The sequence below is a fragment of the Cherax quadricarinatus genome, chromosome 39, assembly GCF_038502225.1.
Source record: "Cherax quadricarinatus isolate ZL_2023a chromosome 39, ASM3850222v1, whole genome shotgun sequence".
NCBI classification, from domain to species: Eukaryota; Metazoa; Arthropoda; class Malacostraca; order Decapoda; family Parastacidae; genus Cherax; species Cherax quadricarinatus.
This window is the reverse complement of record NC_091330.1, coordinates 31,484,615-31,512,610: the sequence shown is the minus strand read 5'-3', so window position 1 is coordinate 31,512,610 and position 27,996 is coordinate 31,484,615. Positions and strand designations below refer to the sequence as shown.

The 27,996-nt window shown below is 43.8% G+C and overlaps 1 protein-coding gene across 4 annotated transcripts in view; it reads right to left on the bottom strand.

Moving 5' to 3' along the window:
- LOC128696231 (protein scarlet-like) overlaps window positions 1-27,996 on the bottom strand; it is a 351,307-nt gene that overhangs the window by 310,848 nt on the left and 12,463 nt on the right. For 2 of the 4 annotated variants that reach the window (XR_011392936.1, XM_070092550.1), the window contains exon 1: window positions 2,339-3,140. Coding sequence is in view for 3 of the 4 variants with exons in the window: in XM_070092550.1 (XP_069948651.1) it covers window positions 2,339-2,572 (234 nt within the window). In the remaining variant the exon portion in view is untranslated. Of the gene's footprint in view, window positions 1-2,338; window positions 3,142-27,996 lie in introns of those variants that run through there. The other 2 variants (XM_070092551.1, XM_070092552.1) reach the window with 2 other exon arrangements.

Here is a 27,996-nt window from a genome sequence, read left to right as displayed (position 1 = left end):
TGTGTAGGCGAAACGTTTCGGAATAAAGTTGTCTAACTGTTGCATATGTGTCTTGCCTAACAGGGAAGAGTATATGGAGAAAAAGAGAGAAGTTAAGAGAGTGGTGAAGCAATGTAAAAAGAGAGCAAATGAGAGAGTGGGTGAGATGTTATCAACAAATTTTGTTGAAAATAAGAAAAAGTTTTGGAGTGAGATTAACAAGTTAAGAAAGCCTAGAGAACAAATGGATTTGTCAGTTAAAAATAGGAGAGGAGAGTTATTAAATGGAGAGTTAGAGGTATTGGGAAGATGGAAGGAATATTTTGAGGAATTGTTAAATGTTGATGAAGATAGGGAAGCTGTGATTTCGTGTATAGGGCAAGGAGGAATAACATCTTGTAGGAGTGAGGAAGAGCCAGTTGTGAGTGTGGGGGAAGTTCGTGAGGCAGTAGGTAAAATGAAAGGGGGTAAGGCAGCCGGGATTGATGGGATAAAGATAGAAATGTTAAAAGCAGGTGGGGATATAGTTTTGGAGTGGTTGGTGCAATTATTTAATAAATGTATGGAAGAGGGTAAGGTACCTAGGGATTGGCAGAGAGCATGCATAGTTCCTTTGTATAAAGGCAAAGGGGATAAAAGAGAGTGCAAAAATTATAGGGGGATAAGTCTGTTGAGTGTACCTGGTAAAGTGTATGGTAGAGTTATAATTGAAAGAATTAAGAGTAAGACGGAGAATAGGATAGCAGATGAACAAGGAGGCTTTAGGAAAGGTAGGGGGTGTGTGGACCAGGTGTTTACAGTGAAACATATAAGTGAACAGTATTTAGATAAGGCTAAAGAGGTCTTTGTGGCATTTATGGATTTGGAAAAGGCGTATGACAGGGTGGATAGGGGGGCAATGTGGCAGATGTTGCAAGTGTATGGTGTAGGAGGTAGGTTACTGAAAGCAGTGAAGAGTTTTTACGAGGATAGTGAGGCTCAAGTTAGAGTATGTAGGAAAGAGGGAAATTTTTTCCCAGTAAAAGTAGGCCTTAGACAAGGATGTGTGATGTCACCGTGGTTGTTTAATATATTTATAGATGGGGTTGTAAGAGAAGTAAATGCGAGGGTCTTGGCAAGAGGCGTGGAGTTAAAAGATAAAGAATCACACACAAAGTGGGAGTTGTCACAGCTGCTCTTTGCTGATGACACTGTGCTCTTGGGAGATTCTGAAGAGAAGTTGCAGAGATTGGTGGATGAATTTGGTAGGGTGTGCAAAAGAAGAAAATTAAAGGTGAATACAGGAAAGAGTAAGGTTATGAGGATAACAAAAAGATTAGGTGATGAAAGATTGAATATCAGATTGGAGGGAGAGAGTATGGAGGAGGTGAACGTATTCAGATATTTGGGAGTGGACGTGTCAGCGGATGGGTCTATGAAAGATGAGGTGAATCATAGAATTGATGAGGGAAAAAGAGTGAGTGGTGCACTTAGGAGTCTGTGGAGACAAAGAACTTTGTCCTTGGAGGCAAAGAGGGGAATGTATGAGAGTATAGTTTTACCAACGCTCTTATATGGGTGTGAAGCGTGGGTGATGAATGTTGCAGCAAGGAGAAGGCTGGAGGCAGTGGAGATGTCATGTCTGAGGGCAATGTGTGGTGTGAATATAATGCAGAGAATTCGTAGTTTGGAAGTTAGGAGGAGGTGCGGGATTACCAAAACTGTTGTCAAGAGGGCTGAGGAAGGGTTGTTGAGGTGGTTCGGACATGTAGAGAGAATGGAGCGAAACAGAATGACTTCAAGAGTGTATCAGTCTGTAGTGGAAGGAAGGCGGGGTAGGGGTCGGCCTAGGAAGGGTTGGAGGGAGGGGGTAAAGGAGGTTTTGTGTGCGAGGGGCTTGGACTTCCAGCAGGCATGCGTGAGCGTGTTTGATAGGAGTGAATGGAGACAAATGGTTTTTAATACTTGACGTGCTGTTGGAGTGTGAGCAAAGTAACATTTATGAAGGGATTCAGGGAAACCGGCAGGCCGGACTTGAGTCCTGGAGATGGGAAGTACAGTGCCTGCACTCTGAAGGAGGGGTGTTAATGTTGCAGTTCAAAAACTGTAGTGTAAAGCACCCTTCTGGCAAGACAGTGATGGAGTGAATGATGGTGAAAGTTTTTCTTTTTCGGGCCACCCTGCCTTGGTGGGAATCGGCCGGTGTGATAATAAAAAATAATAATATAATAAATATATATATATATATATATATATATATATATATATATATATATATATATATATATATATATGTATATATGTATATATTTATATATATATATATATACTATATGTATGTATATATATATATGGTGGATAATTATAGTGGTGTACTTACTGTACAGAAGTCGCTGGAGTAGTCTTCGGATCCCGAGGCTTGGTAGGTATATCTCTCTGAACCCAGCAGTGAGCTCGTCTCCTCCTGCCGGCTGAGCGCCATCGCCGGCAGGTTCCTGAAGAAAGGAACACCCAGTGGATCAGGATTTCCGACCATGGCAAGAGTCTCTGTCGGGAGAGACCGACGGCGATAGCAAGGAGTATCATCGCTCAGATCACTACTGCCCTCGCTCATGGCTCTGATAATCTCCCCAACAACTCTTCTCTACGGAATAATCACTCAAAATCCACTGAAGCAGCGTTTTTCTAGTTACTAAAACTTATGTTGTGATTGAATGCGTCAGCAGTACGTCCAAAGACGGATATTAACGTAGGAGAAATTATAATAACAAAGACTCTTAATAACCCAGTATAAGTCAAGACAGCCAGACAGTGTCGCATAATTTCTTTGTGGTCCTTTGGTCCTCCCCAAAGCACTCCACTCATAACAGTCCACTAATGCGCAGGTACCTATTAACAACTAGGTGAGCAGGGGCAGCAGGTGTTGGGGTATTAATAGCCAGGCACCATATTCGCTACTTGGTGACCAGGAGCTGCAGTTAGTATGACATTAACTACCAGGTAACCATTCATAGACACGTAAAACAAACAAAAAACACAAACTCTGATCACCAGATCTTATCTTGGTTATATAGTCACAAGGAACAGATGAACTGTCTTTGTTTTGCACTCAATCAAGAGTTAAGTTGATGGTTGCAACTACGTAAAGGTGTGGACGCTGGTCAGCAAGGCACTGAAGCCAGGTAGGTAACAGACACGAGGGATCACGGGTGTGCGCGCTGTGGTAACAGTAGCAATATGACCACGCCTGAACCGGTTACCTGATCCCTAACTCCCACCATCCTTGCATATTCACGTCTTCGTCTCATAAAGCTTTGAATATACATATATATATATATATATATATATATATATATATATATATATATATATATATATATATATATATATATATATATATATATACATACATTTATACACACACACACACACACACACACATCTTAAGAACTTAACCAGCGACCCTACAAGAATCATGCACCCAGCAGAGCTAGGTGTTGTTAGTGATCCGAGGACGCACGCGGTAGTGGTAAGCTCAAGGCTAATTGCGACCACCTCCTGTTTGAATACCAGTCTCCACAAGCAGTTTACATAGTAATGAAACCACGAAAGAAGTGCTGTTGAAACATTTACCAAACTGCAGCCAACCGGGATTAAATCCTACAACATGTTCTCCTGCCTCAAGAGACAGAACAACGTTCACATAACTTAACCACTTAATCAGTGATTATAAGTTGCTTTTATTTGAATTATAAATAGAAATTGGTTTGGTAATAAGTAATACATATTTTAAGAAAAAGAGGATAAATAAGTATTCAAGATATGATATAGCAGGTAACGAAAGTAGTTTGTTAGATTATGTATTGGTGGATAAAAGGTTGATGGGTTGACTTCAGGATGTGTATGTTTATAGAGAGGCAACAGATAACTCACGAAATTGTAATGACACGATTGCAAGCAAACCATATCACTGGCAGGGATAGAACCCGCGCTCAGAGAGTCATGAAACTCCAGACCGACGCGTTAGCCACTGGGCCAGCTGGCTACAATAAGATTCATCCATCTTGGTATATTTAAATATTCCTCAGCAAATTTTGCTGAGAATAAGAAAAAATCTGGAGTAAGATAAATAGGTTAAGAAAGCGTAGAGAGTGAATGTATTTAACAGTTAAACACAGAATAGGGAAGTTAGTAGATGGGGAGTTGAAGGTATTGGGAAGATGGCAGGAATATTTTGAGGAACTGTTAAATGTTGATGAAGAGAGAGGCAATAATTTCATGCATTGACCAGGGAGGTATAAAATGTTAAAAGCAGGGGGAAGGTGGATATAGTATTGGAGTGGTTGATACTTTTGTTCAATAAATGTTTGAAAGAGGAGGAAGGTACCTAGGGACCTGCAGAGTGTATATAATTCCTATAGATAAAAGAAAGGGGAACAAAAGAGACTGTAAAAATTGTAGGGGAATAGGTTTATTGAGTATATCAGGTAAAGTGTATGTTGGTATATTATTGAAAGAGACAGGAGATTACAGGATTACAGGTGAACAAGGAGGCTTTAGAATGGGTAAGGGATGTGTAGACCAAGTGTTTACATTGAAGCATATAAGTGAGCAGTATTTAGATAAAGGTAGGGAAATTTTAATTGCATTTGTGGATTTAGACAAGGCATATGATAGGGTAGATAGGTGAGCAATGTGGCAGATGTTGCAAGTTGATAAATTAGACATATGTGCAACTCTTGGGTATCTTTATTGAGGAAACGTTTCGCCACACAGTGGCTTCATCAGTCCATACAAAGGAGAATCTTGAAGAACAGGAGGAGAATGAGGTAATCAGTCCCTCAGCCTTGAGTCGATGTGGTCAGTCCATCTTAAATAGAATACGGCATAAGTGCGGAGAAGGAGCTTATAAACCGTAGGGAATTCTTCGCTTGCCTAACCCTTGGGCACGACCTACTTCCACATTGAACAAATGTGACACCACCTATGACTGCTGCACCTCTCCTGCCTACGGTTTATAAGCTCCTTCTCCGCACTTATGCCGTATTCTATTTAAGATTGATGGACTGACCACATCGACTCAAGGCTGAGGGACTGATTACCTCATTCTCCTCCTGTTCTTCAAGATTCTCCTTTGTATGGACTGATGAAGCCACTGTGTGGCGAAACGTTTCCTCAGTAAAGATACCCAAGAGTTGTCTAATTTATCAACGTGTCGGTTCTCTGAACCATTGATCAGATGTTGTAAGTGTATGGAATAGGTAGTAACTTACTATATGCTGAAGAGAGATTTTATGAGGATAGTGAATGCAGAATATTAAATCAGTAGAAAAAAAGCATATAAAAGCCATTAGCATTGAATATTTAGTAAATGACAAAGCTAGTGACAACGTTAGTGACGTGTACATTATCATCACCATGCCATCACACTCCATTTTGTATCGTTATAAAAGACATTAATATTCTTATCTTAAAAGAATTTGGCATCTAATCAGTAGGAAAACTGCTTCTGTCACATAAAAAGAAAATGGGAGTAAGGGAAGAGGCATGAGGAAACGATACTTTATTCAATGGTTAACACTTAAAAACACAAGTTTATCTGTAAGAGTAAGCAGAAGCAGCAGAACCTGAGTACTGCTGAATTCATCACTGCAAAACTAAATTTACGACAGTGCTTCAAGCTCAGACAGGAACCTGGCTTCAGATAGTGTACAGTTTACCTGGAGTTTACCTGGAGAGAGTTCCGGGGGTCAACGCCCCCGTGGCCCGGTCTGTGACCAGACCTCCAGTGCTCCAAGTTATAAAGGAATCGATTTAAATAAGCAGAAAATATTATTATATGATGAACGTTTACCATGTTTTATACTTGCCTATAATCAATTATTTCTTTTCAGCCAAGAGGAGCAAGGAACCACCATTGGGGCTTTTTACTAAATTGCAGAGTTATTTCTAGACATAGTATGGCTAAAAATCACATTTGATGCCTGCATAGTTTGTAGTTAATATCGGTGTTGTGTTAACCTGACAACTAGAAGTTTGCCAGTTTGTTCCACATCAGATAAGCTGCAGCCATTACAACTAATCTTGTAAACACCACCAACACAGTGTTGTGGGGAACTTTTTTATCAAAATGCTTTTAATCATCTGTGAATTCTTAAAAACTACTTGTATGTTGAATCTTTCTAGGGAATTCTGGAGAACAGATAAATTCTCATTGTATGAGAGGACCAGTACTTTCTTGGTCTGAGGTGTTATCCTACGTTGAGTCCTAGCAGTGAACAACACTGTTTCTACAAATTCCTTAGGGAATAGCAGTTTCATGGGAATATCATATATTTTTCTAATTTCGTCATCAAGAAATTCTGGAATGCTCAGGTCCGAATTCTTCACGAATGCTCTGGATTGTCTTAAATGCTGTAGTTACACAACGAAGAATTAGAGTCTGTTTTCCTGCCTTGTTGTGTTAAACCAACTTCTAGTCAAGAATTGGGTAGGATAAACTATGAAAACCTCCCCTTGGAATAAACTATAGATTCTTCCCAATCCTTTAAGTAAGTCGGCTATAGGTAGCTTTCCTTAATATTTAGGAATTTTCCAAGACAATTGCTAGCTATATCAATATTCAGAATTTCAAGTGTTTTATAACACATTAGAGTTTCACTGAATATTTCAGAACTGTCTTATCACTAGTGTTAGGTTCGCTAGGTCATTACTACGTTATCAGTACTTGTGGACTGGCAGTCCCGTAGCTCGACAGGTGTCCCACAGCTCGATTGCTAGCGCACTCACGTCACACATTGAGGTCCGTGGTTCGATACCCGGTATGGGTAGAAATATTAGAACATGTTTCCTTAAGATGCCTGCTGTCTCTGTTCAAAAATCAGTAAAATAGGTACCTTGTGTTAGTCGACTGGTGTAGGTCGCATCTTGGGGACAGAATTGAACTAATTTGCCAGAAATGCTGTCACTGCTGTCAGCTAGGCCTATATACCTTTTATATGTAATATAGTAACATAGAATATTATTATTATTATTATTATTATTATTACGACTACTACTACTACTATTACTACTACTACTACTACTACTACATCTTTCTGGCACTAGGTACTGGTATGCCTGGTGTTTCCAATCTCCTGGTGTCTCCTATCTCCTGGTGTCTACTATCTCCTGGTGTCTCATATCTCCTGATGTCTTATATCTCCTGGTGTCTTCTATCTCCTGGAGTCACCTGTCTCCTAGTGAGTACTATCTCGAGGTGTCTCCTGTCTCTTGGTGTCTACTATCTCTTGGTGTCTCCTATCTTCTGGTGTCTCCTATCTCCTGGTGTCTACTATCTCCTGGTGTCTACTATCTCCTGGTGTCTACTATCTCCTGGTGTCTACTATCTCCTGGTGTCTACTATCTCCTGGTGTCTACTATCTCCTGGTGTCTACAATCTCCTGGTGTCTCATATCTCCTGGTGTCTACTATCTTCTGGTGTCTTCTATCTCCTGATGTCTCATATCTCCTGGTGTCTACTATCTTCTGGTGTCTTCTATCTCCTGATGTCTCATATCTCCTGGTGTCTACTATCTCCTGGTGTCTATTATATCCTAGTGTCTCCTATCTCCTGGTGTCTACTATCTCCTGGTGTCTATTATATCCTAGTGTCTCCTATCTCCTGGTGTCTACTATCTGTTGGTGTCTACTATCTCCTGGTGTCTACTATCTCCTGGTGTCTACTATCTCCTGGTGTCTACTATCTCCTGGTGTCTACTATCTCCTGGTGTCTACTATCTCCTGGTGTCTACTATCTCCTGGTGTCTACTATCTCCTGGTGTCTACAATCTCCTGGTGTCTTCTCTCCTGGTGTCTCATATCTCCTGGTGTCTACTGTCTCCTGGTGTCTTCTATCTCCTGATGTCTCATATCTCCTGGTGTCTACTATCTTCTGGTGTCTTCTATCTCCTGATGTCTCATATCTCCTGGTGTCTACTATCTCCTGGTGTCTATTATATCCTAGTGTCTCCTATCTCCTGGTGTCTACTATCTCCTGGTGTCTATTATATCCTAGTGTCTCCTATCTCCTGGTGTCTACTATCTGTTGGTGTCTACTATCTCTTGGTGTCTCCTGTCTCCTGGTGTCTTCTGTCTCCTAGTGTCTACTATCTCCTGGTGTCTACTATCTCCTGGTGTCTCCTGTCTACTGGTTTCTACTATCTCCTGGTGTCTATTATCTCCTGGTGCCTCCTATTTCCTGGTGTCTCGTATCTCCTGGTGTCTCCTATCTCCTGGTATCTACTATCTCCTGTTGTCTCGTATATCCTGGTGTCTACTATCTCATGGCCTCTACTATCTCATGGCCTCTACTATCTCATGGTATCTCCTATTTCCTGGTGTCTACTATTTCCTGGCCTCTACTATCTCCTGGAGTTTACTATCTCCTGGTGTCTCCTATCTCCTGGTGTGTCCTATTATCTGGTGTCTCCTATCTCCTGGTGTGTCCTATCATCTGGTGTCTCCTATCTCCTGGTGTGTCCTATCATCTGTTGTCTCCTATCTTCTGGAGTCTACTATCTCCTGGTGACTCCTATCTCCTGGTGTCTCCTATCTCCTCACCACATTCAAGCTGGAATCATTCCATTGAACGATTCAGTGGGGGCTTCTGCTCATTTCTGCAGCACTGCAAACTTCTGACGAAGTGTTGATAGCAACACGAAAGGCCTAGAGCTATCATTCAACTCCCCCTGTGGTTTTCTTTACATCTTGTATCGCTTGTTCGCAATTATTACATTATTACATAATAAACACACACACACAGAGGAGACAGGAGGAGAGACAACAAGAAATGACCGTGAAGTATGTGAGGAATTCAACAAGAGATTCAAAGAAGTGTTCACAGAGGAGACAGAAGGGGCTCCAGAGGGACGGAGAGGTGGGGTACACCACCATGTGCTGGACACAGTACACATAACCGAGGAAGAAGTGAAGAGGCTTCTGAGTGAGCTAGATACCTCAAAGGCAATGGGGCCAGATAACATCTCTCCATGGGTCCTGAGAGAGGGAACAGAGGCGCTATGTGTACCCCTAACAACAATATTCAATACATCTATCGAAACAGCCTGAGGCATGGAAAACAGCAAATGTAGTCCCAATCTTTAAAAAAGGAGACAGACATGAAGCATTAAACTACAGACCAGTGTCACTGACATGTATAGTATGCAAAGTCATGGAAAAGATTATCAGGAGAAGAGTGGTGGAACACCTAGAAATGTATGATCTCATCAACAGCAGCCAACATGGTTTCAGGGACGGGAAATCCTGTGTCACAAACCTACTGGAGTTCTATGACATGGTGACAGCAGTAAGACAAGAGAGAGAGGGGTGGGTGGATTGCATATTGTTGGACTGCAAGAAGGCGTTTGACACAGTTCCACACAAGAGATTAGTGCAAAAACTGGAGGACCAAGCAGGGATAACAGGGAAGGTACTACAATGGATCAGGGAATACTTGTCAGGAAGACAGCATTGAGTCATGGTACGTGGCGAGGTGTCAGAGTGGGCACCTGTGACCAGCGGGGTCCCACAGGGGTCAGTCCTAGGACTGACCTAGAACAGCATTTCGACATATTAATAAGGAATCGTTCAGGACCCTGTACACCGTGTACATTAGGCCCATATTGGAGTATGCGGCACCAGTTTGCCACCCACACCTAGCCAAGCACTTAAAGAAACTAGAGAAAGTGCAAAGGTTTGCCACAAGACTAGTCCCAGAGTTAAGAGGTATGTCCTACGAGGAGAGGTTAAGGGAAATCAACCTGACGACACTGGAGGACAGGAGAGATAGGGGGGACATGATAACGACATACAAAATACTGAGAGGAATTGATAAGGTGGACAAAGACAGGATGTTCCAGAGATTGGACACAGTAACAAGGGGACACAGTTGGAAGTTGAAGACACAGATGAATCACAGGGATGTTAGGAAGTATTTCTTCAGCCACAGAGTAGTCAGGAAGTGGAATAGTTTGGGAAGCGATGTAGTGGAGGCAGGATCCATACATAGCTTTAAGGAGAGGTATGATAAAGCTCACGGTTCGGGGAGAGTGACCTAGTAGCGACCAGTGAAGAGGCGGGGCCAGGAGCTCGGACTCGACCCCCGCAACCTCAACTAGGTGAGTAACTAGGTGAGTACACACACACACACACATACACACACACACACACACACACACACACACACACACACACACACACACACACACAGTAGCAATCAGTGAAGAGGCGGTGCCAGGAGATATGACTCGACCCCTGCAACCACAAATAGGTGAGTACACACACACACACACACACACACACACACACACACACACACACACACACACACACACGGGAGCAACAGCTCGTTTTCGCTCGTGAATCTTTAGTAGTTAGTGGCCAATCACTGCCACTGCCAGGGTCATGGGAAGTTGACAGTGTCAGTGAACAACCCGAGAAGTGATACACGATCTGTGCCAACCAGAAAAGGCAGGTGAAGGATACAGACACACGAAAACAATTTGAATCAGTGCCAAGAGAGAGTGGAATGGCCATAGGCCTAGTGTTGGTGTAGGTGGTATTGCCACATCCCAATACCAAAATTCAAACAGAATAAGTGTGACCCAAGCCAGGGAGATAAAAGACAAGGGTAGTTGAGTTAGTGACTCCAGTGTATAGTGCATACAGTGATAGAGGAGTTAGTGAATACAGTGTTTAGTGAATACAGTGATAGAGGAGTTAGTGAATACAGTGTTTAGTGAATACAGCGAAGAGGAAATAGAAGAGGAGCCAGAACGGGAAGCATCGTACAGCGCATGAGTGAAGCAGTGCAGGCCTGCCAGACGTAACGTATAGCCTTTTTGTGGTTGCTGGGGTATTGGCCCTTTATATTACTGATGGCTGAGGGTCACAAACCCTGCTCTGGAGAGCTGAATGTCATATCTAGGGCACTAACCACTGACAGAGGAGTAGAACTGGGGAAGGAGAACAAAGGTGGGGACCAGAGGCACTGTAGTGCACGTGCAGGCAGTAAGGTTGGACAATTAACACTAACATTGTTTATTCATTAAGTATAACTCCAGGTATACACGTGTAGGTACACAGGCGTTTATTCAGCAAGTAAGTATAGCTCCAGGTATGCACGAGTAGGTGCACAGGTGCTTACTCAGTAAGTTTTCTTTTTTTTTTTTTTTTTTTATTCGCCGGTATATAGCTCCAAGTATACACAAGTAGGTGCACAGGTGTTTACTCAGTAAGTATAGCTCCAAGTATACACAAGTAGGTGCACAGGTGTTTACTCAGTAAGTATAGATCCAGGTATGCACAAGTAGGTGCACAGGTGTTTACTCAGTAAGTACAGCTCCAAGTATACACAAGTAGGTGCACAGGTGTTTACTCAGTAAGTATAGCTCCAAGTATACACAAGTAGGTGCACAGGTGTTTACTCAGTAAGTATAGCTCCAAGTATACACAAGTAGGTGCACAGGTGTTTACTCAGTAAGTATAGCTCCAAGTATACACAAGTAGGTGCACAGGTGTTTACTCAGTAAGTATAGCTCCAAGTATACACAAGTAGGTGCACAGGTGTTTACTCAGTAAGTATAGATCCAGGTATGCACGAGTAGGTGCACAGGTGTTTACTCAGTAAGTATAGCTCCAAGTATACACAAGTAGGTGCACAGGTGTTTACTCAGTAAGTATAGCTCCAAGTATACACAAGTAGGTGCACAGGTGTTTACTCAGTAAGTATAGCTCCAAGTATACACAAGTAGGTGCACAGGTGTTTACTCAGTAAGTATAGCTCCAAGTATACACAAGTAGGTGCACAGGTGTTTACTCAGTAAGTATAGCTCCAAGTATACACAAGTAGGTGCACAGGTGTTTACTCAGTAAGTATAGCTCCAAGTATACACAAGTAGGTGCACAGGTGTTTACTCAGTAAGTATAGCTCCAAGTATACACAAGTAGGTGCACAGGTGTTTACTCAGTAAGTACAGCTCCAAGTATACACAAGTAGGTGCACAGGTGTTTACTCAGTAAGTATAGCTCCATGTATACACAAGTAGGTGCACAGGTGTTTACTCAGTAAGTACAGCTCCAAGTATACACAAGTAGGTGCACAGGTGTTTACTCAGTAAGTACAGCTCCAAGTATACACAAGTAGGTGCACAGGTGTTTACTCAGTAAGTACAGCTCCAAGTATACACAAGTAGGTGCACAGGTGTTTACTCAGTAAGTATAGATCCAGGTATGCACGAGTAGGTGCAAAGGCATAAGCAGCGTGCTGCCGGTACAGGCTCTCTTGGTACATAGCAGCATGCACGTGGAGAGTCTAGGATAGGCCCATAAGACTGGCAGCAAGATTATCCCTCCCTCTCCTCCTCCCTCTCCCCTCGCATGACTCGGGTGGCAGGATAGTAACGCACACACACACACACACACACACACACACACACACACACACACACACACACACACACACACACACACACACACACACACACACACACACACGCACTACCATAACGGACACGTCTCACATACCCACTCATACCCACACATACCCACACATACCCACACATACCCACACATACCCACACATACTCACACATACCCACACATACCCACACATACCCACAGTTCACTCTCCTTGTACCTCCCCTACCTCTCTCTTTCCCTCCCTCCCTCTCTCTTTCCCTCCATTCCTCCCCCTGCTCCTCCTCCTCCTATACATCCTCCATCTTCCCCCCACCTCCCCTCCCTTCATCCCTATCTACCTCCTTTACCCCTCTCTTTCCCTCCCTCCCTTCCTCCTCCTGTTCCTCCTCCTCCTATACCTCCTCCATCTTTCCCCCACCTCCCCTCCCTTCCTTCCTACCTACCTCCCTTACCCCTCTCTTTCCCTCCCTCCCTCTCTCTTTCCTTCCATTCCTCCTGCTCCTCCTCCTCCTCCTATACCTCCTCCATCTTCTCCCCGCCTCCCCATTCCTCCCTACCAACCTCCCCTACCTAACTCTTTCCCTCCCTTCCTCCTCCTGCTCCTCCTCCTATACCTATACCCCAATGGAAATAAGTCACTCTGTCTGACTTTTTTGAGTTATCCCAGGTTCTCTACACATATGCTGCTATGTATGATAATCTATGTAACTGTATTTGTGTATACCTGAATAAACTTACTTAATTACTTGCTTACTTATTTACCTCCTCCATCTTCCCCCCACCTACCCTCCATTCTCCTCCTCCCTCTCTCCTCGTCTCCTAGGCCTGCAAGAACACTCCCCTCCCCTCTCTCTCTCTCGCTCTCTCTCTAGCTCACACTCAAACACACTCTCTGTCCCTCTCTCTCATCCTCCTCCTATACCTCCTCCATCTCCCCCCCTCACCTCCTCTTCCTTCTCCTCCTCCCTCTCCCCTCTCCTCCAAGGCCTGCAAGCACACTAACGGCTGATCTTCCCCAACTCACATGTTCCACACACTCTGACTCTCCCTTCCCCCCTCTCTCTCTAACTCACACTCAACCACACTCCTTGTCTCTCTTTATCCCACTTTCTCTCCCTCATTATCTTCCTTCTCATCCTTCTACTCCCCTTCCCCTCATTGCTCTTCCCCCTGTCCCCCATAGTCTTCCCCCCCATCTCTCTTCCCCCTGCTGCTGTCCCCCCTCCAGCTCACTATCCTTTTCCCCTCCCTGTCTCCTCCTCCCTTCTCCCCACAACAAACACCCCCTCCCTCCCCACAACAAGCACCCCCTCCCTCCCCACAACAAACACCTCCCTCCACAGCACCCTTGGCATAAGCTCTTCTGTGAAAATAAAAACATGGGACACCAAAAACCTGGACAGAGAACCAGAGGAATGGTGGATGAAGTGAGTGGTGGACCTGGGAGAGAGGACTGGGAGGCAGAGCTCACACAAAGAGAGGAGGAGTGGGGGAGTAGGCTGGAAGAGATCAGCAAGAAAATGGAAGAGAAAATAGCTGAGGAAAGCAGGAAATGGGAATTACAAATCACAGCAGCTGAAGCTAAGATACAGAGCTTAGTAGAAGAACTAAAAAGTCTGAAACAGCCTAAAGAACCAAAGGACAGTACAGCCATGACACAAAGAGCTACTACATCAGTCACTGATGAGGGGACAGTAGGGGACAAAGGAGATATACTGTATGCGATGACCCCATCGGACCCAAGGGGGGCCTGGGAAAAGGCAGGGAGAACAAGAACTAATGAGGGGACTAAAGTCAATGAAGGAGCTAAGCTATACACAGAGGCTCTTACAGACAACTGCCATGTCCAGGAACAAATAAGCAGAGGGACACCAGATAGGGAAGAGACAGAAGCAACGTGTCAATGGCAGGAACTAATTTGAATCAGAGGATGCTCAGGGAAGCACAGTGGCAGGATGAAAGGGAGAGGGCCATTTTTGTCTATGGGCTCCAAGAAGTAGCTGGGGAAACTTATGAAGCAAGGAAACAGGAGGAGAAAAAAAACAATTGAAAGCATCATGAAAGCAATACGAGAAGACATGACTCAGCTGACAAATTTTCAGAGAATTGGGTGGTTTATGAGGGGAAAAAAAGAGTCCAGTCAAAGTGATTTTCAAGGCAGAGTCAGCTTGAAACCGGATCCTGCAGGAGAAAGCATGCCTAAAGGACAATCAGGTGTTCCAGAGTGTGTACCTCGATCGAGGCAGAACACAAGAAGAAAGGATGACACTGAAAGAGAGGGTGCAATGTTGCAAGGAATGGGAGGCAAGGAAGGTGGAGAGCAGGAGAAATCAGGCCCACATGGAAGAACAAACACAGCCCCCTCCAGTACCACCCACAGAAGGAACACAACCATGGCAATCCCAAAGCAATCAAATAACCTAACCCAAAACCCACTCACTGCACCCTTTGCCCCCATCCCCCTCAGCACAAACCCCACCCCCACAGAAGCCCACAGTAACCCACACATCCCCCTCTGCATAAACCCCACCCCCACAGTAACCCTCAGTAACCCACACATCCCCCTCAGCTCAAACCCCACCCCTACAGAAACCCACAGCAACCCACACAATATACCCTCTCCCCCAACTCCCTCACCACAAACCCCACCCTCACAGTAACCCACAGCAACTCAAATCCCCCTCACCACAACTCCCTCCCCCACTGTAACCCCCCATAGGCCCTCTTCCCCCATCCCCCTCACCACCACCCCCACCCCCACTGAAACCCCCCATAGGCCCTCTGCCCCCACTCACCACACCACAGACCCCACCCAACACCAACCCCCTATAGGCCCCTGCTCCCCCTAAACCATCTCTCCCCCCAGACCACAGTTATTAAAAAGAAGTTGAAGGTTTGGTACACGAAAGTGGATGGAGTAACGAATAAATGTGAGGAGTGGCATGAAAGAATCAAGGAGTTGTCCCCAGACATCGTAGAGGTTACAGAAACAAAACTCACTGGGATAATAACAGATGCAATCTTCCCACCCGGATATCAGATCCTGAGGAAGGATAGAAGGAGCAGGGGAGGAGGAGGGGTTGCACTACTAATAAAAAACCAGTGCCATATTGCAATTAATTGTCCTGATAGTCACCCTAAGAGGCGTCGTGCTGATGATGAGTACCAGTCAGATCTTCCCTACTGTACTTATCATAGAATACATGGACATGACACATCTGAGTGCAATGCTCTCTACAACCTTCAGTACTCTAGGTCTTTCAGTGGCCGTTCCAACCACAGAACCCATAGAGGAAACAGACATCGTGGTTCTCAAAATAACCAGAACCAGGCTCATTCTTCCAATTTGGGGGAATTCGAGCACCCCAGTCAAACCGTCCCATGGTGACAGTAGGTGATAATGAGTACACCATCCCTGTTCACAATTCCTTCGAAGCCTTAAGCAGTCTCGAGAATGACAATCCTGCTGATGATGTTGCTTCACATGTCTCTGACATAGATGATTTTGGGGATGAAGTGGAACACATCTTTGCTGATGACAATCCACCTTTTTGTTTGCACATAACTTCCAATGCAACCATAGGCCCTATAGTGCAAGCATCTGTTCTTAATGTGCCCGTTCATTTGTTCATGGACTCTGGTGCGCAAGTCAATATTATCAGGTCTAGTTTGTTTAGGGATAAGCAGTTACGACATGTCCTTCTCGTAGAACCGACTCATGTGTCCTCCCTTAGTGGAGTAGCTGGTTCTCACCTGCGTGTCCGCGGTCGGACTTCCCTAACTTTATCTATCCAAGGTAGAGACTTCACTGCTTCCTTCTTTGTTGTCGACCAGATTACTTTCCCTGGTGACCTTCTACTGGGATTTGCTTCCATGCGAGACTTACGCATTGTGGTCGACCCTTATCGATGGCATGCCCAAATTGATGACTTGATCGTACCATTTTGGGGTTACCAGCTTGGATCCAGATCTGCCATACTGCCACAGAGTACGACATTCAAATTAAGTCCTTACAGGCCAGTGCATTTTCCAGTAGCGTACCCAAGCGGTCAGGCACTGATGATCCTGTCACTTCTGTCTGTGTTCCTGCAACTTCAGACTTGCAAGATAGTGTCCAGTTACCTCAAGTGTCCGAGGACGCTCTGACTACCTTGAGTGCTGAGCCTATCCCTGCAATGTCTGCTAGTTCAAGTAGTAGTTTCTCCACAGGAGACGCCTTGTCGGAAAACAATTACTTGCAACTAGTAATGCCATCTCTTGCTGATGTCACATGCCGTCTGCAGAAAGACGTTTCTGTCGCAGCTAGTGCCCTCACTAGAGTGTGTGTTGTTGTTCCTAGTGTTCCAGATGGTGATAACGTCCTAGTTGACAGTGATTCCTGCAAAGTAAAAGGTCTATTTCTTGAACCATCCTTACATGTTGTAAGAGATAGTAAGATCCATTTCTTCCTAGCTAACACTTCTGGTCACAGTGTTCGTCTCAGAGCAAATACCAATCTTGTTGACCTTGTTCACTATCCTTACCCTGTTCAGGTAGAGGATGAGTTGTTACCTGACCAGTGGGTTGGTGCTATTTCTACTGGGGAGACCTCATCCACTTCACTGGATCAATCTGTTCCACCAGTTGAGGAGAAAGACATAGCTCCCACTGACTTACAAGAGTCGCAAACACTCGAGCAAAGCCATCCAAAATCAAAGTAGGTTCAAGAGTTATGCTGACTAACTTTAACAAAACATCTGCAATGCCTAAGCTTGATCAAAAGTTTGTTGGTCCTTATCGAGTAGTTGAACATATCACTGGTAATAAGTATAAGGTTAGAGAAATTAGTACTGGTCAGTATAAAGAATCGCATTTAGATCATATGAAGTTAGTATGTGATGATAATGATGCTCCAACCCAGACTAATGTGACAGACTCTGACAATCCTCCTGATCCTGTACTCTCTACCTCTGATACTCAGTCAGACGATCAACCTGAATGTCGTTATTCCCTACATACACGACAGGTATTAAGAAATCCTCAAGTATCATTTGTAACTACCAATTCAGATTTGCCTCAAATACAGCATGAGTTAGCCAGTGCAACAGAGTTTGATCCTCCCAGAGATGACACCCATTCTGCATATATCAATCTCACCCTGGCAGAGTTGGGGTTAAATGTAAATAACCTGAATAGATGAATAATTACAGTATCAACTTATCAGTGTTCAAGAATTTTTTTGTGTGTTCACGTTCTCTCCGAATTCTGAGAGTTAACAGTCTAGATTTGAGTGCACCGAATCTGCCTTTCTGTTAAGCACTTCTTTCTTTGTATATATTCCTTCCTCAGAATCCGTAGATCACATGAATACAGATCGATCGATCAATTTTTTTTTATCACTTCTATTGTGTAATCTCAACGTTGAGTTTCATTCGATGAGTTGTGCTATATTATACCTTGTATTGCATTACAGTTTCATTACAGTTTCAGTTACGTAAGCTTCCATTCCAATATTCTACTTATGTATGTTATAATGTTCAATTGTTGTGTACTTTGACATTGCATAGAATCAGCCCAAGCCATACACCTGCCGTCTCTAGTTTGTATTAGTTGTATGTCGGGACGACATACGTTAGCATCGCCGAGCTCTCAGTAGTAGTACCAGTTCCTAGTAACCAGTTACCAGTAACCAGTGTACCAGTAGATGACTCACTACCAACCGTCTGTGTGAATCATTGACTGTATTCATATTGCTGCTGACCATAGCAGGATTTCAAACACCCTTACCCGTAGGCACTATGGGTCAGTCTTAGTTAGGCAGCAGAGAGAGACAGGTCGGCTGTTGGCGCTTTCCATACTTCCCGATATATATTATACTTACTACCAGCCTACGTGAGTATTCATACCCCATCCACATATCAAAAACCCACATGACAGTTGCACTACTAATAAAAAAACAGTGGGGTTATCAAGAAATGGAAGGTAGGGATGAGATTGGAGAAATGAATTACATAGTAGGTACAGTTCAGTTAGGGGAACACAAAGTAGTCATTGCAGTGATGTATAACCCACCACAGAACTGCAGGAGGCCAAGAGAACAATATGATGAGTGCAACAGAGTAATGGTGAACACTCTAGCTGAGGTGGCAAGAAGGGCTCACTCAAGTAGAGTGAAATTACTGGTCATGGGCGACTTCAATCACAGGGAGATTGATTGGGAAAACTTGGAGCCACATGGGGGTCCCAATACATGGAGAGCCAAGATGATGGATGTGGTGCTGGCAAATCTCATGCACCAACATGTTAAGGATACTACCAGAGAGAGAGGGGAGGATGACCATAGACATCAAGACTGGACCTCCTGTTCACCCTGAGTAGCTCAGACATTGAGCACATCACATACGAAGGCCCCTTGGAGCCAGTGACCACGAAGTTATGAGCTTTGAATACATTGTGGAGCTAAAAGTGGAGAGAGTAACAGGAGTAGAAAGGGAAAAGCTAAACTATAAAAGGGGGGACTACACAGGAATGAGGACCTTCCTCCAGGAGTTCAGTGGGAACAGGAGTTGGTAGGAAAATCGGTAAATGAAATGATAGACTTTGTAACAACAAAATGCAAGGAGGCTGAGGAAAGGTTTGTTCCCAAGGGTAACAGAAAAAATGGTAAGGACAGAACGAGCCCTTGGTTTACCCGAAGATGCAGGGAGGCAAAAACTAAGTGCTCTAGAGAATGGAAAAAGTACAGAAGGCAAAGGACTCAGGAGAATAAAGAGATTAGTCAATGAGCCAGAAACGAGTATGCACAGATAAGGAGGGAGGCACAGTGGCAGTATGAAAATCACATAGCATCAAAAGTCAAGTCTAACCCGAAACTACTCTACAGCCACATCATGAGGAAGACAACAGTCAAGGACCAGGTAATCAGGCTGAAGAAAGAAGGTGGGAAGGTCACAAGAAACGACCAGGAGGTATGTGAGGAGCTCAACATCAGATTTCAAGAAGAATTTACAGTGGAGGCTGAAGGGACAACAGGAAGACAAAACAGTGGGGTACAGCAACAATGGATATACCAACAAATGTTGGATGAATTACACACAAATGAGGAGGAGGTGGAGAAGCTCCTAAGTGACCTTGATACCTCAAAGGCGGTGGTACCAGACAACATCTCTCCATGGGTCCTTAGAGAGGGAGCAATGACATTACGTGTGCCACCAACCAAAATCTTCAACACTTCCCTTGAAACTGGGCAACTACCTGAAGTATGGAAGAAGGCAAAAATAGTCCCCATCATTAAGAAAGGAGACAGAAATGAAGCACTAAATTACAGACCAGAGTCACTGACATGTACAGTATGCAAAGTCTTGGAAAATATTATCAGGAGGAGAGTGGTGGAGCACTAGGAGTGGAACAAGATTATAATTGACAACCAGCACAGATTCATGGAAGGCAAATCCTATGTCACAAACCTACTAGAGTTTTATGACAAAGTAACTGAAGTAAGAAATGAGAGGGTGGGGTGGGTTGATTGCATTTTCTTGGACTGCAAGAAGGCCATCGACACAGTTCCTCACAAGAGATTAGTACAGAAGCTAGAGGAACAGGCATGTATAACAGGAAGGGCACTGCAATGGATCGGAGAATACCTAACAGGGAGGCAACAGCGAGTCATGGTCCATGATGAGGTATCACAGTGGGTGCCTGTGACGAGCGGAGTTCCACAGGGGTCAGTCCTGGGACCAGTGCTATTCTTGGTATATGTGAACGACATGACGGAAGGGATAGACTCAGAAGTGTCCCTGTTTGCAGATGACATGAAGTTAATGAGGAGAATTAAATCAGACGCGGACCAGACAGGTATACAGATAGAACTGGACAGGCTGGATGTGTGGTCCAGAAACTGTCTCCTAGAATTTAACCCCACAAAATGCAAAGTCATGAAGATCAGAGGAGGGCAAAGAAGATCGCAGACAGAGTATAGGCTAGGTGGCCAAAGGCTGTAAACCTCACTCAAGGAGAAAGACCTAAGGTTGAGTATAATACCGAGTACATCGCCAGAAGCACACATTAACCAGATAACTGCTGCAGCATATGGGTGCTTAGCAAACCTGAGAATAGGGTTCCGGTACCTCAGTAAGGAATCGTTCAAGACTTTATACACTGAGTACGTCAGGCCCATACTGGAGTGCACAGCACCTGTTTGGAACCCACACCTGGTCAAACACGTCAAGAAATTAGAGAAAGTGCAAAGGTTTGCAACAAGGCTAGTTCCAGAGCTAAGGGAAATGTCTTACGAAGAAAGGTTAAGGGAAATAGGTCTGACAACACTGGAGGACAGGAGGGTCAGGGGAGACATGATAACGACATACAAAATACTGCGTGGAATAGACAAGGTGGACAGAGTCATTATATTCCAGAGATGGGACACAGAAACAATTGGAAGCTGAAGACTCAGATGAGTCAAAGGGATGTTAGGAAGTGTTTCTTCAGTCATAGAGTAGCTAGGAAGTGGAATAGTCTGGAAAGCGATTTAGTGGAGGCAGGAACTATACATAGTTTTAAGACGAGGTATGATAAAGCTCATGGAGCAGAGGGAGACAGGACCTAGTAGCGGTCGGTGAAGAGGCAGGGCCAGGAGCTGAGTCTTGACCCCTGCAATCACAATTAGGTGAGTACACAGACACACACACACACACACACACACACACACACACACACACACACACACACACACACACACACACACACACACACACACACACAAACTCACACACACACCCACACACACCCACACACACACGCACACACACACTCGTGGAGGAGTCACGCGGTTTGAGCTCATAAGAACATAAGAACATAAGAAAGGAGGAACACTGCAGGAGGCCTGCTGGCCCATACTAGGCAGGTCCCTAAACAAAGTCCTAGCCTCAATAACCCAACTAGGTAGACTGTTCCACTCATCAACTACCCTATTTCCAAACCAATACTTTCCTATGTCCTTTCTAAATCTAAACTTATCTAATTTAAATCCATTACTGCGGGTTCTCTCTTGGAGAGACATCCTCAAGACCTTATTAATATCCCCTTTATTAATACCTATCTTCCACTTATACACTTCGATCAGGTCTCCCCTCATTCTTCGTCTAACAAGTGAATGTAACTTAAGAGTCTTCAATCTTTCTTCATAAGGAAGATTTCTGATGCTATGTATTAATTTAGTCATCCTACGCTGAATGTTTTCTAACGAATTTATGTCCATTTTGTAATACGGAGACCAGAACTGAGCTGCATAATCAAGGTGAGGCCTTACTAATGATGTATAAAGCTGCAGTATGACTTCTGGACTTCTGTTGCTTACACTTCTTGATATAAATCCCAGTAATCTATTTGCCTTATTACGTACGCTTAGGCATTGCTGTCTTGGTTTAAGGTTGCTGCTCACCATAACCCCCAAGTCCTTTTCGCAATCTGTATGGCTAAGTTCTACATCATTTAACTTATAAGTACTAGGGTTATGGACACTCCCAAGCTTCAGAACCTTGCATTTATCTACATTGAACTGCATCTGCCACTTTTCTGACCAAGAATAGAGTTTGTTTAAATCCTCCTGAAGTTCCCTAACATCTACGTTTGAATCAATTATCCTACCTATCTTTGTGTCATCGGCGAATTTGCTCATATCACTAGTAATTCCCTCATCAAGATCATTGATATATATTATAAACAACAACGGGCCCAAGACTGATCCCTGTGGAACGCCACTTGTTACAGATCCCCACTCGGATTTAACCCCATTTATGGACACTCTCTGCTTCCTGTCAGTGAGCCATGACTCGATCCACGAGAGCACTTTTCCCCCAATACCATGAGCTGCCACTTTCTTTAACAGTCTCTGGTGCGGAACTCTATCAAAAGCCTTACTAAAATCTAAGTAAATAATATCAAATTCTTTATTGTGGTCAACAGCCTCAAAAGCTTTACTGAAGAAAGTTAATAAATTAGTTAGACAAGACCGGCCTCTTGTGAATCCATGCTGAGTATCATTAATCAAGCTATGCTTATCGAGATGGCTTCTTATAATCTCAGCTATAATTGACTCTAGTAATTTGCCTACAATTGAGGTCAGGCTTATTGGGCGGTAATTTGACGGTAACGACTTGTCCCCTGTTTTAAAAATAGGAGTTACATTAGCCATCTTCCACATATCAGACACTACACCTGTTTGAAGAGATAAATTAAAAATATTAGTTAATGGTTCACAGAGTTCCATTTTGCATTCCTTAAGAACCCTTGAAAAAACCTCATCAGGACCCGGCGACTTATTTTGCTTCAGTCTGTCTATCTGCCTCACAACCATCTCACTAGTGACTGTGATGTTACATAATTTATCTTCTTCTAGCCCACTGTAAAAATTAATTACTGGAATATTGTTAGTGTCTTCCTGTGTAAAAACTGAGAGAAAATAATTATTTAAAATCAAGCACATTTCATTCTCATTGTCAGTAAGGTGCCCATAGTTATTTTTAAGGGGACCTATCTTATCTCTAACTTTTGTTCTATAGACCTGGAAAAAACTTTTTGGGTTAGTTTTAGAATCCCTAGCAACTTTAATTTCATAGTCCCTTTTAGCTTTTCTTATCCCCTTTTTAATGTCCCTCTTAATGTCAATATACTGATTCATAAGATGACCCTCACCTCTTTTGATACGCCTATAAATTCCTTTCTTATGCCCTAGTAGATATTTGAGCCTATTATTCATCCATTTTGGGTCATTTCTATTTGATCTAATTTCTTTATATGGGATAAACGCTCTTTGAGCAGCATGTATAGTGTTCAGAAAACTGTCATATTGATAGCTCTCTTCGTTACCCCAGTCAACAGATGATAAGTGTTCTCTAAGCCCATCGTAATCTGCTAAGCGAAAATCTGGGACTGTTACTGAGTTATCGCTACTATCGTACTTCCATTCAATGCTAAATGTAATTGATTTGTGGTCGCTAGCACCCAGTTCCTCTGAAATTTCTAAATTATTAACAAGGGATTCATTGTTTGCCATAACTAAGTCAAGCAGGTTATTTCCCCTTGTAGGTTCTGTCACAAACTGCTTCAAAAAACAATCCTGAAATACTTCTAAGAAGTCGTACGATTCTAAATTCCCAGTCAAGAAATTCCAATCAACATGACTAAAGTTAAAGTCTCCTAGAATTACTACATTATCGTGCCTTGTGGCCTTAACAATTTCCTCCCATAGTAGTTTCCCTTGGTCCCTATCTAAGTTAGGGGGACGGTATATCACTCCTAAAATCAGTTTTTCATGCCCCTCTGAAAATTCTATCCAAACAGACTCTGTATGTGTTACTTCAGACTTAATACCCGTTTTTATGCAACAGTTCAAGCGATCTCGGACATACAATGCCACCCCATCCCCCCTCCCAATACTTCTATCTTCTTGGAACAATTTAAAACCCTGAATATGACATTCCGCAGGCATGTCCCGACTTTTTGAATTAAACCACGTCTCAGTTAAGGCAAATACATCAATGTTACCTACACTAGCAACTAATCTCAACTCGTCCATCTTATTCCTAGCACTACGGCAATTAGCATAATAAACATTGAAAGACTCTCCTTTCTCTTTACCCTTCCTGCTCATTTCTATTTTTCTACTAAACCTATTACCGTCCTTATCACCCAAGGTCCCTGGCTTTTCAATATCTATCTCGTTCTTATTATTACTAGTTCCCCTAGAACTCCTAATATTACTACACTGGGACTTCACTGTTTTCCTGCCAAAACCCATACCACTAACTATTCCTAGTTTAAAGTCCTAACTGCTCCCTCCACTGCAGTTGCCAGTGCTCCCACCCCACACCTAGATAAGTGAAACCCATCCCTAGCATACATGTCATTTCTGCCATAGAAGAGGTCCCAGTTGTCAATGAATGTTACCGCATTTTCCTTACAGTATTTGTCCAGCCAGCAATTGACACCAATTGCCCTGGACAACCATTCACTTCCAACTCCCCTCCTTGGCAAAATACCACATATGAGAGGGTTCCCACCCTTACTCCTAATTATTTCTATTGCTGCCCTATACCTGCTAATCAGGTCCTCACTCCTACGTCTGCCAACATCGTTGCCTCCAGCACTGAGACAGATAATAGGATTGCTCCCATTACCTCTCATGATGTCATCCAGACGGCTAACAATATCCTCCATCCCAGCCCCAGGAAAGCAAACTCTCTGTCTCCTACTCCTGTCCTTCAAGCAGAACGCCCTATCCATATACCTAACTTGGCTATCCCCAACAACAACAATATTCTTACCTTCCTTAATGTCTTTCGTCGTGTCGTTCCCAGTAGTCAACTCACATTCGTCGGGTAGCACTGAGAATGTATTGGATGTTTCCACAACAGTTTCCACGGCAGTCTCTTTCTTCTTCATCGTTTCTACCTTTCCATTCGTCTTCTTGATCGTCAACTTCTTTCCCTGCTGTCCAGCCACTGACCAGTTTCCCTTCTTGACCTGAGGACTCAAAACAGGAGGACTACTACGAATCTTCTTGTTCTCCTCGGTCAATCGCCGAATTTCCAAATTCGCCAACCTCAATTCTTCCTTAAGCTGTTGATAAAGTTGCTCGATGGAGGGCATCTTGCTTCAATTCTAGAGAGCGCGCAAACAGGTCTTCACAGAGCCAAGTACACGTCAACACTGCGCAAATGCCAACTCAATCAGGAGCTACTGCGCAGCACGTCCGCACGGCCCAATGGCGATGCTCGTGTTTTAGTGGTAATTTCTGACTGTGCCATAAGGAATAGAGTGTGGGATATAGGCGTGTGCAAGCATAAGAGTGCATATAATCACTTAAGCCCCGAAAAAAGGAAATATAAGTGATCACAGAAAAGAAAAAAAAGGAAATATTGGCTGAGTGTTTAGTGAGGGCCGATGGAAGGGTGAACGGTTGTGTCAGGCCTAAATAGTGTTGCCATAATAACGCTGTGGGGTTTTTTGAAGAATAAGTGCGACTCAAGACCAGGGAGATAAGAGATATGTATAGATGTGTCAGTAAATACAGTGAGTGAGTGAAAAAATTAGAAGAGCTAGAGACTATAGTGCATACAGGAAGTTAGTGGAAAAATTACCGAGAAGCATCAAACTTCTTCAACTTCTGGGACAGGACAGACCCACAACATTACTCCACTGCCAGCTGCAAATAATATTCACCTAGTTTGAGTTGCATGGGGTCAATAGTACCTGTCTCTAGCTGGAATTGGGGGTCACTCTCCTCGAGCTATCAGAATTAGAATAAGCAGCATTTACTAGCATTTAATAAAATTTAGAGGTAGCGGCATATAGGCAAAACCTAGTGTATTTATTTTTGAACGTAATTTTAAACGCATAAGACAGTACAGTGGGAACCAAGAGATCGGGTACAAATACAATACATATGTAGTACATACGTGGGAAATAAGGACTGTTTACATAAACATATGCACACACTAGGTGAGGACAGCTCTGCTGTTAGGCACTTGAATAGCTGTAGCACACACACACACACACACACACACACATACACTCCCCCCCTCACCACCGACATCTCACTACTTCCCCTGATCCCTCCCCTCCCTCGATCACCCTCCCCTCCCCCGTTCACCCTAAACCCTCCCCACCCCTCCCCATTCTGCTCCCACATAGCCACAGTTCCTCCACTACCTCCCCCTCCCACACTCTGACATACACACTACTAATCTAACATACAGAACTACATAGGTTTCCCACTCTGAGGCAATCAGGATAAAACAAAAATGGGTTGCCAGAGAGCAACAAGAAAAAACAAGGGACAGGAGGAGGAAACTGCAAAGGAAGATTGGGCAGCAGAGCTCCTAAAAAGGGATCATGAATGGGAAAAGAAACTAGAAGAACTTAGCATGAGAATGGAAGAGAGGATAGATATGGAAAGCAGGAAGTGGGAGGTGCATGTCAAAGCAGCAGAAGCTAGGATACAGAGTTTAGAAGAGGAATTGAAAAATCTGAAACAGCCTAAAGAACTAAAGAACATTTTGGGATTGACAACAGAGACTGCTACCTCAGCCACAAATAAGGGGACTGTAGGGAAAGAAGGGGCACAACTGCATGGAGAAGCTCTATCAGAGGAGACTATAGCAAATGAAAGAGCTAAGCTTTATGTGGAGGCCCTAACAGACAACAACAGAGCCCAAGGAAAGCCGAGAAGGGAAAATGACAGGCCACTGAGCCCAAGTACATTAGCCAGTGAAACTGATGAAAGGAAAGCTGCCGTGGAGGAAACCAAATTAAATGAGGTGATACACAGGGATATGCAGTGGGAGAATGAAAGGGTGAGGTCAGTCTTTGTGTATGGGCTCCAGGAAGTCGAAGGGGAAACATATGAAGCAAGAAAACAAGGGGAAAAAAAAGCAATTGAAAGCATCATGAAAGCAATAGGAGAAGACAATATGACCCAGCTGGAAAATTTTCGGAGAATAGGGGGGTTTGTAAAAAAAAAGAACCCGGCCAGTGAGAGTGACCTTCAAGGCAGAAGCGACTCGGACCAGGATTCTGCAGGAGAAAGCACGATTAAGGGACATGACGGCATACAGGAAGGTGTATCTCGACCGCGACAGAACACAAGAAGAAAGGCAGAAACTGATAGAGATGATACAAAGGCGAAAGGAGGAAAGAGAGGGGATGGGGAAGACAGACAGGAGATCCCAGACCCAGGAAGAAGATCAAATACAGCCTCCCTCACAACTTCCTATAGAAGCCTCCCAACCAGGTCAACCCCAGTGCAACCAAACACTCTAAATCAAAACACCCATGCCACATCCAATGCCCCCACCCACTACATTACAAACTCCACCCCAAAAGCAACAACCCATAGTTCCTTACCAGGTCTCCCACTTCCCCAACCCCAATATACCTCCCAGACCACAGTCTTAGAAAAGAAGTTGAAGGTGTGGATACAAATGCAGATGGAATAACAAATAAGTATGAGAAGTGGCACGAAAGAATCAAAGAGACATCCCCAGACATAATAGCACTCACAGAAACAAAACTCACCAGAATAATAACAGATTCAATCTTTCCATCAGGATATCAAATCCTCAGGAAAGACAGAGGGAGGAGAGGGGGAGGAGGAGTTGCACTGCTCATTAAAAACCAGTGGGGTTTTGAGAAAATGGAAGGAATGGATGGCACGGGCGAAAGGGACTACTTATTAGGAACAATCTAGTCTGAGGGACATTAGGTGATAATTGCAGTAATGTACAACCCACCACAGAACTGCAGGAGGCCAAGAGAAGAATACGATGAGAGCAACAGAGCAATGATTGACACACTAGCCGAGGTGGCCAGGAGAGCACACATGGGGGGAGCGAAGTTACTAGTTATGGGTGATTTCAATCACAAGGAGATTGACTGGGAAAACCTGGAGCCCCATGGGGGTCCTGAAACATGGAGAGCCAAGATGATGGATGTGGTACTGGAAAACCTCATGCATCAACATGTTAGAGACATTACCAGAGAGAGAGGAGAGGATGAACCAGCAAGGTTGGACCTTGTATTCACCATGAGTAGTTTGGACAT